This window comes from Primulina eburnea, chromosome 16, assembly GCF_022965805.1.
Source record: "Primulina eburnea isolate SZY01 chromosome 16, ASM2296580v1, whole genome shotgun sequence".
Lineage (NCBI taxonomy): Eukaryota > Viridiplantae > Streptophyta > Magnoliopsida > Lamiales > Gesneriaceae > Primulina > Primulina eburnea.
This window is the reverse complement of record NC_133116.1, coordinates 29096049-29109409: the sequence shown is the minus strand read 5'-3', so window position 1 is coordinate 29109409 and position 13361 is coordinate 29096049. Positions and strand designations below refer to the sequence as shown.

The window sequence follows — 13361 nt, the reverse complement described above, 5'->3', positions numbered from 1 at the left end:
GTTGTATTAAGGTAATTAATTAAGATTTTAAAATTGAAAAGGAGGTTACTTATCAAACAGAATTTTGGGGAAGGTCAAATTTTTAATTGATTTTTTGTTGGAGTCTATTTTCCTAAATCTTCCCTATTATGTAACTCCATTGAATTTATTATAAAATCTAATATAATTGTATACAGTTTTGATATGCTGCACACCTATCGTACACATTTTTGTGAGTAATGATGAGTTGTCACTCACCTATTAGATGCGCAATTTTTCTATATTTCAACACATCCAATATACGTATGAAATCTCATCGGTGCTCACATAGGTGTGCACGGTAGATTGAAAACCGCATTAAGTAAACCATGTCCAACAAATTTGCCCATGATTGTTTAAATTAATTTTCTAATGTCAAAATTAATATTTTGTTCGAAAAAGTACATTCATTCAAACGGAATCAATCTAATTAATTTTTTTATATATGAATACTGAACAAACTGAATCGATTTTGACAGAAGAATGCATTAAACCAAAATAACTAAAACAATCAAATTTATCGAACTAATTTGAGCCACTTTGTGATCAAATTATAATATTCTCCGATTTTAAAAAAACGACATAAATAAATTGAAATAATTTTAGCCATTAAATTTAATAATAATATGTTGAAATAAATTAATAGAATTACCAAAATAATTTATTTCACAAACATCAAATATAAAACTCAAAATTGTATCAAGCATGCTGTAATTTCTGATTTGTCGTTGGTCTAATGAAGACATTTTATTATTTAAAACAAAAAACAAAAAACTCGAGTTGTTAGTTTGTTGGCTGGGCCGATGAACCAACTGCTTTTGTCTCCATTAAATTGGTGCATTTAATTGAAATCACTCAAATCAAGTTTAGTTTTCAGCTAATAAATTTTTTTGTCCCTCGCATTAATAAACTCATAAAATACATTACACATTTATGCTCAAAACAATTACATTACAAATAGAAATAATTTTAGCTACAAAGATTTCATATTGCTATGTAATTTCAAGCTAATATTGTACCTAAAATTTCATTTATTTAAAGTTGTTCATCTGCCATATATATGGAGGTTGACTCTCTCACCATTTCTTTTCTTTCTTTGTTTCTTTCTTTTTTAAATCTACCTAGATTGATGACTAATAAGATCAAAAGACAAGTTTGTTAGGTAAATGAAAAATTGTTCGAATATTAATGCTCGGCTATTCTCTATGGTTTCAAATCTTCTATGTGGTAATTTTTTTTTTACAATTCTTTTCCAAGTATTATCTTTTGTTCAAATAATGAAATGATTTTCTTTATTTAATGGGTTTAGTGAATGTCCAGATACAATAGAACCATTCTGGTGTATATCAGCTTTCTTGAGTGAACGCCGAATCATCCTTGTGTGCATTCAAAACTAAGTCGATTAGCTTATATCATACTCGCTCTCCCCTGGATGATATTTAATGGCTCAACGAGTAATTCTTTGTTTGGATGGAATTATGGTAATATACACACGCTGACAGGATTAGTGGAAGTGTTTAGAAGAGGAGATTAAATTAATACTTACAAAAAAATTATTAACTTCAAAATAATTCAATATTATTAGAAAATGAACTGTGTAATTTTTATGTGAATGTCAGTTGGCTAACAAAAATACGTGTGGAAAGAAGCAGGGGTGGATCCAGAATGATATGTTTGAGGGGGTCGGTCTACCTCAATTCATGAACGACAGAAAAAATTCCAAGAATCCTCGTCTTTCCTTCCGATGTGTCTCCGAACTCGCGTCCCACAATATTTCAGTCTTCAGTCGACAATATAGCAGATGTTTTGCAAAATGTTACCTTAGATTATTATTTCAAATGGATTTTTTGATTGTGTTTGTATTAACCAACTATGAAGGTTTTAAGTTAGGCCTTTGTAAAAGCCCATTATTTAGATTTTCAAAAAACAGCGTATAAGAAGAATGAACCACTGGATCATATGTGTAAACCTCGAAATTTTTTAACCATTAGACTAATTATAGATACTTTAAATTTTGGGTCAAATAATATATATACTAAATAATAAAATATATTTTATATAGTAATAATTTTTTAAAAAAAATCCAGGGGGGCCGTGGCCCCCTCTTGCCCTACACTAAATCCACCTCTGGAAAGAAGTCAAACTGACATATTCGAATAGTTCAAAAAATGGCTTGATTAGGTAAACTGACACGAGATTGTTTCTGAATGTTTGGAGAATTCAAGCTCATATGTCACATCTTCTTCATATTAGAAAGAATCTCTTTACAAGCAATTTGCAAAAGTCTGTCAAAACGAAAACTCCTAGTCTACTCAACTAAACGAAGAAACAATATACAAATTGTTATCAAATACAATTAAGGACAAAGAATTCCTAGCACTAATGATCCTCAATGATCAGATACAATGCTTTGTAAAGTATGCTTGAGTATATGATCTGTTTTGCTTGAACTTATAAGTTGTTGAAAGTGTACAAATGTTGTTATTGTAACTTTTAAGTATTCTTAACTTGTTTCACTCTTCTGCTCAACTGGTCTTCATATCTATTTATAGAATTTAAAATGCAACGGTCACAACCGTAAAAAATATTCGTTGCTGCATCTTTTGTCCAGGTCATCATTATCCGATTCCATATAATATTTAGTGCAGTTGACTTTGGTTGTGTCAGCAAAGTACAAAAAAGTTTATCCAATAATCAGTTTGGCCTATGTTGTAAACTAATGTCCTTGAGAATGAATGATGATCTCTAAACTTATAGTTTGATTCAATTTTGATAACAATCAATTTTGCTTTGAGTCAGTTTTGCTTCACTAGTCCAGTTTAGATAAACAAGTTTAGCTTGTAAACAAGTTTAGCTTGTGGATAAAGTGTAATCTGCATTTGGTTCGAATGACTTAGATAGTCTAGTTTAGCTTACATCAACATAGCTAAGATCGGTTTTGACTTAAGTCATTTGTTAACATCAAAACACAAACGTTCCGACAATTCCCATTTTTTGCGTTCGACAAAATTAAGAAATAAATATAATTGTTTTAGGAAAAACTTGTATTGATATAAAATTATGATGAAGTGATAAAAACTCTTGTAAACTGATTGAAACAAATATAACTATCTTCTGTCTTTTTATTCGTCTTCCCCCTTTTGTCTGGCTTCTTTGAAGCAGATTTATCTTTAGATCTATCAGTTTCGTCTTTGAGGCTCACTTTCCCTATTTGTCAACATCAAGGGCAGCCACATATCTTTGCAGGATATTTATTGAAGTCTGTGCAAATATAGAGTCAAACTTTGCAGATAGCTGATGAATTGAATCTATCTTCGAATTTAAGCTATTATGCACTAGATCCATCTTCTGTGTAAGAGAATCATGACAACTAGATAGTTGTGATGTTGAAGCATAGTTCTTTCTCATGGACTCTAGCTTGATAAATAACATTCTGACATCTTTAGATAGGCCTGAGAGGTCCTTTAACACTTTAATTTTCAAATTCTCAACGTTAGTTTCACTCAGTCTCTGTAATCTCTTGACTTTTGTAAGCAAATAATTTATTCGAGTTAGATGTGAAAGAATATCATCCATAGCAAAAAATTTATTAGTTCCAACTCAGCTGAATCAACAATCATATGAGCAGAGGCGGATTTATGAATATCGTCAAAACTAGACTTCAGAGCGAAATGGATGATGATTTTCTCTCGGATGCATTGATGATATTTATTGAAAGAGAAATTTTTAAAAATATTTGTATAGATGTTATTATTGAAGACTTTGAAAACTTTAAGGAACGTCGAATTCCTTTTAGTTAGAAATTTTCTTGTTAAAAACGTACTATTTATGTTTAATTGAATATAATTGATGGAATTTTTTTCTTTCCTCTTATAATATTTTGTCCGTATTTTATAATCGGCCCCCATAGAGTCGAAATCCTAGATCCTCCTTTGCATATGAGCTTTTGGAGAACAGAAAATGATCAACCGATGGCTTGGTTCTGCAACATCAATTTTCTAAATTGAAGTAGTTGCAATTAGTTCAACTGATAGAGTGATATTTTACTCAATTGTCTCAACAACTTTAGTTTGACTTGCCACTCCTACTGAATTTTCAAACACTGATTGGTTCGGAGCAAGCCGGTCCCTCACTGATACAGAAATAAATAAAAAATGATCCAGGGATTGTGACTGTAGCAATTGGAACTCAACTAATTGAAATAGTGTTGGAACTGATGGTGGTTCTAAAGAAACAATTTTGACACACAAACTCCACTTTAATTTCAACTACCATTTGTTCCTCTTGATTTTGAACTGAAACTTCCAAAACTGGTTATTCAACTTCCATCATTGTTTCATCAGTTCTCTTAACTTTTTCTTCAACAACCTTTGTAATATTCTTAGTTACAGATTTCAGGATCACATCAACATTGAGTTGAGACATGTCTTAAACTGGTTCAGTTGTCAACTGAACTTCTGGTGCTAGACTGATTGCGGGTTCGGTCAAGTCAAATGCTAGCTCAGCCAAACTGGATGATGGTCCAGGTTGTCTTGACTCTTGTTGGACCTGAACTGAAGAACCCTTCTCGACTTGTTGTTCTTTGGTAGAGTCTTTGTAATTTTTCTTGCTTTTGGGGTCAATGGAATAATTGTTCTGTAAAAAGCTTAAATCCACATCCAATTGAGTAAATGGTGCTCTGTCATCATGAGCAGTTGGTCAGGTCGTATCATAGTTCTTATTCATTTCTTCACAAATCAATGTCAGTTTCTTGATTCCCATTTGATCAAAGGAATATTCTCTCCTTTCCAACGCATGAACTATTGTCACTTTTTTCACAGCCTTCATAACAGTCTTTTCAAGAGCAATGAATTTATTCAAAGTCTCCTTCCTCTTCAGTTTGTGCGCAAGAGTGATTGTCTTAAACTTGTATCGCTCATCAAAATTTCAGTTTTGGTATCAATATACTCTTCACTTCATGTCATTTCCGAGACCGAGGCATCGGTGACATCCGATATTGTTTAATAACAATAAACCTCGTAGCCAAAACCAGTATTCATAAATAAATATTTTCTTTTACAATGATAAAGGAATATAAATTACGTCAATAGTTTTGCGAAAGAGAAATAAAAAAATTGTAATACTAAGAGTAAACAAATGATCCTCAGTACTTCGATCTTGTTACCAAGCCAGAACGTTTCATGTTCTTCATCGTTCAGCTATTCCTCATTCTTATCTGGGGAGATATATAAGGGATGAGTGTTTTGGGAAACACTCAGCAAGTGGAGGCTGATCGATTACCACAAATACATATAGAGATGGATTTAAAATCCAAATAGCAAACATATTTTCAAAACTTATTATATCGACTTTATCATATTAGAACATTAACAGAATCAGAATCAAATGTGAAACAGAGCTTATCAGAACAAATCAGAACTGATCAAATCAGAACAAACAGAACAATATTATTCATCTTGTTATATATGGTTAAATTGTCCCCATATGTTAGTACTCTAAGGGGGTGAGGCCAGAACACAGTTTTATACTCACTGATGAAGGTCAGACATAACACAATTTTATACTCACTGATAGGGGCCAGATAGATTTTACAATCATGGTTCCATATCCAACTCGAATCGTAACAGCGTACCACAGAATCAGATTCATCAAACAACATTTATCGGAATTGAGAATGAACTCAGCAGAATCAAAGAAAATTGAGACCAAAATGAACATATTGTATATCGACCGAGATTTTAAAATATATTATCACAATTTTTTGAAAATAATTATACACAAATACAAGCATGTCAAGAAATACTTATACAAAATTTAAGTTACAAAGAAAGACATAGCAAAAGCCCACTTACAATTTGACGTTGTGGTTCTTGTTTCTAGAACGAAAACTTGTCCGAACAAGGACAACTCTAGGGCGTGAATCGGGTATCGTCTTGAGTAGGTTTAGGATGAAATTCTTGAGCAGAATAACCCCTTGCGTATCCCTTAGTTTCTGCCTGAAATGGACTAGCACAGCAGCTCCTTTCTTGCTTGAGAGTGCCCAAAAATTTGGAATTTTTGTGGGAGTTTTTGGTGTGTCATTTCTCAACACATGATGGGGTATTTATACGTGAATTTTTTTTTTTTGATCTCGCCCTTCATTCAGCCGAAATCTGGCTTCCAATTGCCCACAAGTGATGGTCCAAGTAGCCTCCAAATGGTCAAAGTTTATCCAAAACCAAGGGTCACTCTGGTTAACTCAAAGGTCATTCCTTACACATTAATTATGTCCCATTTTTAGCTCCTCTCGTGGCTGATTTTTGTCTCCTCTGGGACAAGCATCAATGAGCTAAGGATTTAAGATCATGAACTAGGGGTTTTCTTCCCAAGAATCAACGAGCTTCCTTGAGCTGAGGGTTTTAGCTTATGAGCTAGGGGTTTCTTCTCGATAATCAATGAGCTTCCTTGAGCTGAGGGTTTTAGCTTGTGAGCTTAGGGTTTCCTCTTCCGAGCGACGTCCCTTCGATTCCTATGGTTTTGCATTGCCTCGGCTTCTTTTTAAGCTACTTTTTGAGCTTTTTGAGGTGATATTCTTTGAAAATTCTGGATCCTCACATCCCACCCTCCTTATTGGAACTTTCTTCCTCGAAACTTGAGTTAGATAGATCTTTAAAGAGATGAGGATGCTGAGTGCGCATACTTTCTTCAAATTTCAAGTTGCTTCTCGTTCCATATGATTTGACAATTGTATCTTGACAAATGGAATTGTTCGACGTCTCAGTACTTGGCCTTTGGTGTCCACTATTCGAATAGTGACTTCTTCATACTTAAGCTCCTCGTTCAGATTTCCTTCGATTAGTAGCGGTGAACCTAACTCTTTTGTCGATCTTGAGCTGCCTTAAGTTTTTCCTTGATAATAACTACATTATCAACAGTTATTTTAACATTTCAAATACCACGATAGTTTTCTCTTTGATTTCAACACTTCCATGATAATTATTGTTATCGGCAAATTCAATCAAAAGTGGGAGTTTACTTCAATTTCATCTGAAGTCTATGGCACATACCCTAAGAATATCTTCAAGAGTCTGTATTTTTATTCTCAGTTTGGCCATCAATTTGGGATTGACAAGTCGTGCTGAGAGCCCTGAAAACATTTTCCAAAATCGGAAAGAACTTTGAGTCTCTATTGGACAAAATTCTTGTCGTAACACTATGTATTCCTTTTGGCTTAACGCATTAGCTATCTTTTTAACCTTAGGTCATAATCTTTCAATAGTTCAATCCATCATCTTTGCATCATGTTTAATTCTTTTTGTGTGAATGGTATTTGAGGCTTTAATGGACGCTCATATGATAGATAGGCTCGGTAATTTTTTTGGGCAGTTCTAAAAAAAGCAAATCTCCCATGCATTTCAAGACATGGATGGGTCCATTGACCTTAGATTTCTCTATTTCTTTTCGCAAAGAACCAAGTAATAGGCATAAATATTGATGGTAGTTCACAATTTCAAAAGCATGACGCGAACGCTCAATAACGTATTTAACAGAGACATAATAATTTACGTGTTCCAGTCCGGTAAACCTTTCCCAACAAAAGTTGTTTTACCATATTTTTCTAATAACTAAACTTTTATCATTACAGTTTTCCCATGGCTTGTAAGAGGTAAGTGCGCCATAAACCAATATGTCCCCACCTCTAGTACGGTCTGTACCGTCTATTTCGACTACTATCATCATTATTACTGCCAGGTCCTCCTCGACCACCATTACTCCTATCATCCCTCCTGGGTCTCACAGCTGGTGGCATCAATACACCAGGCTGCTGGCTGCAAATACACAGATTGATAATTACTGATTACGTGGAAGCTGTTTGCTTACACATGAAAGCCCAGACAAGAGAAACATACAGAAAATATGCAATTCGACCATCAGGTAAGACCATTGGCACCATCTGCATTCCTGCCGGCATCGGCCCCCTTCCGTAAATCATAGGCTTACGAGGTATTCAAAAATATTAGAAGCAAGTCATCCAGACTAAAACACAAGAAAGCAAACACAAGGTTCGATGACTACCTGCTGAAATCCAGAAGTCATCGGGGCATAAGGGTTCATGGTTATACCAGTATATCCTTGATGAGGAATGTAGTTCGGAACCGGTGAGGGATTATGAGGACTGGCTGCATCCAACTTCTTTTCCGCCTGAGGCTTTGCGAGAACAACTTCCAACACCTGGCCTGTATTTTAAATGGATTGATATAGGTTTCTAAACAATGGGGTCGATATAGGTTTCTGATCATATAATTCTAATTATAAAATGGATTGCTTTCATCCAACCGCTGACTGCAGGTAACAATTAATTTAAGGACAAAAATAGACATTTCTTATTCGTAGTGATCTTCACAGCCATTTTCTGGTTATACCATTGATTTTGTGCTTCTCCGAGTCTTTGATAGCTTTCAAAGCACTGGACCTTTCCGCATAGTGAACAAATCCAAAGTCTCTTTTCCCACCACTTTTGGCTGGTGGCATAACAACCTTAATGACCTCCCCATAGCGCTCAAAGATTTCCTTCAATTGTTCAGTCGGTGTATTTTCAGGTATATTTTTAACATAGAGAGCCTTGACCTGGAAAACAATTAAGAAGGATATTGAAATAATTTTTCGACTGGAGTTAAACCATCCAAGTTCAGATTTTTGCCAACTTCACTACAGAGAAATATGGAAATTAATTCAAACAAAACAGAGAAGAAACTTTGCAAAACTCGCAGCAAGGCTTGACAAAAATGGACAAATCAGTTGATTAATTATCATCTAACATTGTTTAACCAATCACCTCAAAATCTTCAATACTGGAAACATCAATTACGTCAATATCCCATTAATCCACAAAATGTACCCTAAGACAACAAAAATACATGTTTATCACATACTGATTCTGCAGACAATGAGTATACTGTACCTAACCGGCTTATTGATGGCATGTTTATCACATACTGATACTGCAGACAATGAGTATACCGTAACTAACCGGCTTATTGGTGGCATTCGATAATGTGACTATTTCACAACATCATTATCTGCCTTGCATCAGATGAACATCGAAACCTTGAAAAGAATTTATTTCAAAAAAAGATATTTTAAAATGTACAACCATTGAGCTATTTTCGAAAGAGAAAACAAAAGGTTTAATTTTTGAGTGTACAGAAAAGCATGTAGTAGTATCCTAATAAACTTCAAGAGTAGCAGTACAGGTGTACCAACCATTAAGTTATGAGAAAGAGAAGATAAAAATTTTGCTTTAGCATTAAGACGGAAAGTGGATAGGAGCACCCTTCCAGGTTAAAACTCGATATCAAGATTTGACGAAGGGTTGAAAACACTTTGGCAAGAGAATCAAGCCAAAGATTTTCCCCATCAATCAAAATCAGCAATAGATTTACCCAAAAGAAAGAGAGACAACCCATGAAACATATAATAATAAGAAAGCAAGTTGGGAGAAGAACACGTCAAAGAATAACATGCATAATGCTTCATCAGACTTAGCTGACAACTATACATTGATACTTCAATGATGGGGTCCATTGCACCTTTCAAATCTAAAATGAATATAATTGTATCAACCACAACATAGTTCCCATTTGCTCATAATTAATCCATGTATGCATGAACTTTGATCAAAACCAGTTTCACTATAAGCTAAACCAACTTTTTGTGTCCCACCATATTTATTTGCATGCCTCGTCCAACATTGGTTCGAGATGGGCGAATTCAGTCGTTACACAATAAATAGTTTCACCACAAGCTAAACAACTCTTTGTGTCCCACTCCCGCCCGAGTTTTCATGTCTCATCTAATGTTGGTTCAACATGCAGCTTATCATGTAATTACACCATGACTAACTGCACCATCTTTAAAAACTCTCTGAAATATAAAGGCCAATCGTTTCAAATTTCAATAAATGTCAGAATTAAATACAGTACAGAATAAAAGTAACAATTTTCAATATTTAGAGTTCAGACATCAAAAGCACACAAAATCCTTTACACCAAGATAAGTCCAAAAGGTACCAGACTTCCATAATTTAAACAATCCAAAAGGTACCAGACTTCCATAATTTTAACAATAATAAATGGTGCATTTTCAGGCATTTGAGCTGATACCTGAGCAGCGGCAGCAGAAGAATGTTCTGGAGTAATCTTTGGATCGGCCCATGTGACAGTCGGTGTATTGCCTTCCAGCTTAAAACTAACGGCAGACAATTTTTGCCTAGAATAATCAGCACAAGCATTGTTGTAATATTCAACAAAGGCAAAACCTCGATTACGAGTTGGGTTTTGAGGATCCTGAAATAAGCACAGGTCATAAAAAATAAATCCGCCTTCACAAAATGACATATGTCGACAATTAAATCATTAAAAACCCATATTAAACCTTAATGAGTTCTATGGTTTCTGCACCAGGACCGGTGACTTCAATGATTTTTCTGAACTCATCATCCGTCCAACCTTTAGGTACATTACCAATAAACAATCTGTATTTAGTTTCAGACAGTGAACAACGTAATGTTCTTCCCTGCAGTAAGAAACAAATGACAGTTAAGAAAGAAAATAACGAACCACAAACTAGAACAAGTAGAGCAAATTTACAATACAAAAACAAATAAAAAAAATTAAAGATAAAAGAGTCAAATTCAACCTTAAATTGTTTGTTACATAATTTTTCGATGGCCTTCTGTGCTTCATCTTTTCTTTTGAAGGTGACAAAAGCAAAACCCTTGCTTTCACCAGTATCTCTATTTTTCATTACTCTAATCTGCCATTTTTATGAAGTTATAAGACAAATTAGAAATACGTGGAAAGGAAAATAGCATAATTATCAACCCACAAAACTTTCAGTTGCAAAATTACTGACCTCAAAAACATCACCAAATGGTTCGCAAAGTTCCATTAAGTCCTCTTCAGAAACATCACGAGAATGTCCTCCAATGAAAATTTCAGAACCGTGAGGAGGAAGAGCAAGAAGTTGCGCATGCTTCATTTTCTCATGATCATGATCAGAGTTTTCTACATCTTCCACAGGCTTGATGCTACCATCAATTAGATCACTCCCCAGTGAATGGAAGGGAGAATTATCCTTCCTACCATCAATACTTGTAGTTTCCTGGAGCTCTTCACCATTTTCTTCACCACCTTCTCCAGTTCCTTCATCTTCCATGGGTTCTTCATCCTCTTCCGTATAATTGTCATCATCAAGATCAACCTGGTCCTCAATTTCAGTGTTCTCTGCCATGATTTCCTTACGTTCAAGGTCTTGTCAAACAATAAACAGAATCTGAGACCAGGATCGTAACTGAGATTTCGTAACCTGAGTCAAACCTTAAATGTTGGGTCCTTGAAAAAAGTATGAACAATTTTTTCATTAATAAGATTTTCAAAAATAAACGAAATATCCAACTTCCTGTTTTCGGGTACTATTTTCAGTAGAAAATTAAGCTCTATTCAAATGCTTTCCAATTAAATACAAAACTTGCAAGAATATTATATTTTACATGAGTATTATATTTTGAAGATTTGGGGGGAAAAAACAATTCTTTGAAAAGATACTGAAAATTCTGTTTTTGACAAGCAAATATACAAAAGCACAGAGCAAAACCAGAACACAGATCTCATTGCAAGTTTCCCAAAACTTTGAGCTTTGGAAGCAATGAATTAATACAATTTGAAATTATGTTTTCTCAACCCCTTTAATGTAAGCTAATCTATCTAAAACCAATGATCGATTACGTGAAAAAAATACTAAATGCCAACCAAGTCATTCCCAACAACTATCATTAAACAAGAAGAAAAGGTGAAAAATCCGGGGAAAAACACTGTAAAACTTTTGCAATTGGCACGTAAACGACAATATGATATCCCAAGCAGAAGCAAAGATGAATGGAATTCAGTTCGTTGAAATTACAACCTAAAAACAAGAAAAACAACACAAGAACGCCTCTGACCTCCGAAGTCTAGAAAAGAACCCGTAGCACATAATAATTGTTTGTTTATTTCGAGCTACCTGTAGCACAAAATTTGATTGGAAGGCCACTCACAAGCTCGCTCATTTACAGGCTGAGAGGAATTTTCGATCGCTAAAGCCATTATAGCTGAAGATTTTTGGCTCAAGAAAGATCCAGCAAAAATCGAAGATAAAAAATGGAAAAAAAGAGAGAACCTGTCTCCTTTCTTGTGTAGTCGATTACTCGTCGGAGTTGCCTGTCAAGAAGCTAGGGCAAGAGACACATATAAAGCGAGAAGATCGATTTGTCATCTTGGGCCTATCACAAAGCCCAACGCAAACTATATTTTATTTTATTTAAAAATAAATCGGTCAATTTGATAGATTTAACCGGACCATTTATCGAATTTTTCGATTAATTGAACCGAATAATGTTTTTTGAACTAATTCGGTTTGAATTACAAGAGAATTTATTTCTTTATTTTGTAATATCAAATACTAAATTTCTACTTATCTTTGTTCTTCCAAACATATAAGATTTCCTACCGTTGAAATTTTTTTTGTTATGGTTGGATTTTTTGGGCTAATGTTTTTCTCCACATGGGAGTTGTTATTCTCTATACGTAAAGAGATATTCTTTTGGTTCCATTCTAAGTCTTTTATTTCTTTGTAAAATCAGTTTTCTTGGAACTATATATCTATATCCGATATTAAATAAAAATCGATATTTTCTAGATAAATTGTATGAACAAAATTTGCAAATATTTCTGGTATTTCAATAAGCTCATTTGTAATAAATAATTCTCAATTATGTATATTTGAAAGAGCATATTGAACCTGATAACTAGTAGAATCTGTCAGGTTGCTCCTTCTAAATTGAGTTTCTGTAATATTCTTTTATTTCTTCAAAATGAATTAATTTCATCTTCATCCGGTTCCCCGTAAGTTTCATTGAGAATGTTATTTTTCTTTTAGAAATTTTATAAATTAGATGATTCTTTCTATTTCTTATGTCAAGATTTTCTAAGAACTTTTCTACTTGTCATGTAGAAAATCCTTAATATCTCTGCAGACTAGGGTTTTCTTTCATGGTCTTTTGGACCATGTTATGAGATATAATTGTCTTGCTAAAGATATTACACAAATCTTCACGTGACATAATCACAATCAAAATGAAGACCAAAGTGTTTCGTCTCCATCTGACTCTTTTTGACTCAAGACTTCTTCTTCATACATACTTTTTCTTAGGGAATATCATCAATCTAGTATACTTAAATTAGATCTTGATAATAAATTGTTTCTCAGATATCCCGAGTTTATTCGAAGTTCCTTATTCTCTTTCGATCATTTTCTCAACATTTGGT

The 13361-nt window shown here is 34.0% G+C and overlaps 1 protein-coding gene across 11 annotated transcripts; it reads right to left on the bottom strand.

The window, feature by feature from the left end:
- Positions 1-7537: 7537 nt before the first annotated feature.
- Positions 7538-12327, bottom strand: LOC140816290 (heterogeneous nuclear ribonucleoprotein Q-like). 11 transcript variants are annotated; one of them, XM_073175448.1, is made up of 9 exons: positions 12214-12327; positions 10912-11390; positions 10696-10812; positions 10432-10572; positions 10161-10343; positions 8421-8625; positions 8074-8234; positions 7908-7993; positions 7538-7826 (listed from the first exon to the last, which is right to left on the bottom strand). In XM_073175448.1, exons 2-9 carry the CDS (start codon positions 11287-11289, stop codon positions 7697-7699), a joined length of 1401 nt encoding a protein of 466 aa, XP_073031549.1. In that variant the 5' UTR covers positions 11290-11390; positions 12214-12327; the 3' UTR covers positions 7538-7696. The 11 variants fall into 11 exon arrangements, with proteins under 11 accessions (XP_073031549.1, XP_073031551.1, XP_073031555.1 ...); XM_073175450.1 differs by having other exon boundaries at positions 10912-11364; XM_073175454.1 differs by having other exon boundaries at positions 10912-11309; positions 12214-12323.
- Positions 12328-13361: the final 1034 nt, after the last annotated feature.

Coding starts and splice junctions, on each gene's coding strand:
- LOC140816290 (XM_073175444.1), bottom strand. CDS start 12,103: ATGAGCGAGCTTGTGAGTGGCCTTCCAATCAAATTTTGTGCTACAG. Junction 10,344..10,431: donor AAACCATAGAACTCATTAAG/GTTTAATATGGG, acceptor TGCTTATTTCAG/GATCCTCAAAACCCAACTCG. Junction 7,994..8,073: donor TGACTTCTGGATTTCAGCAG/GTAGTCATCGAA, acceptor ATACCTCGTAAG/CCTATGATTTACGGAAGGGG.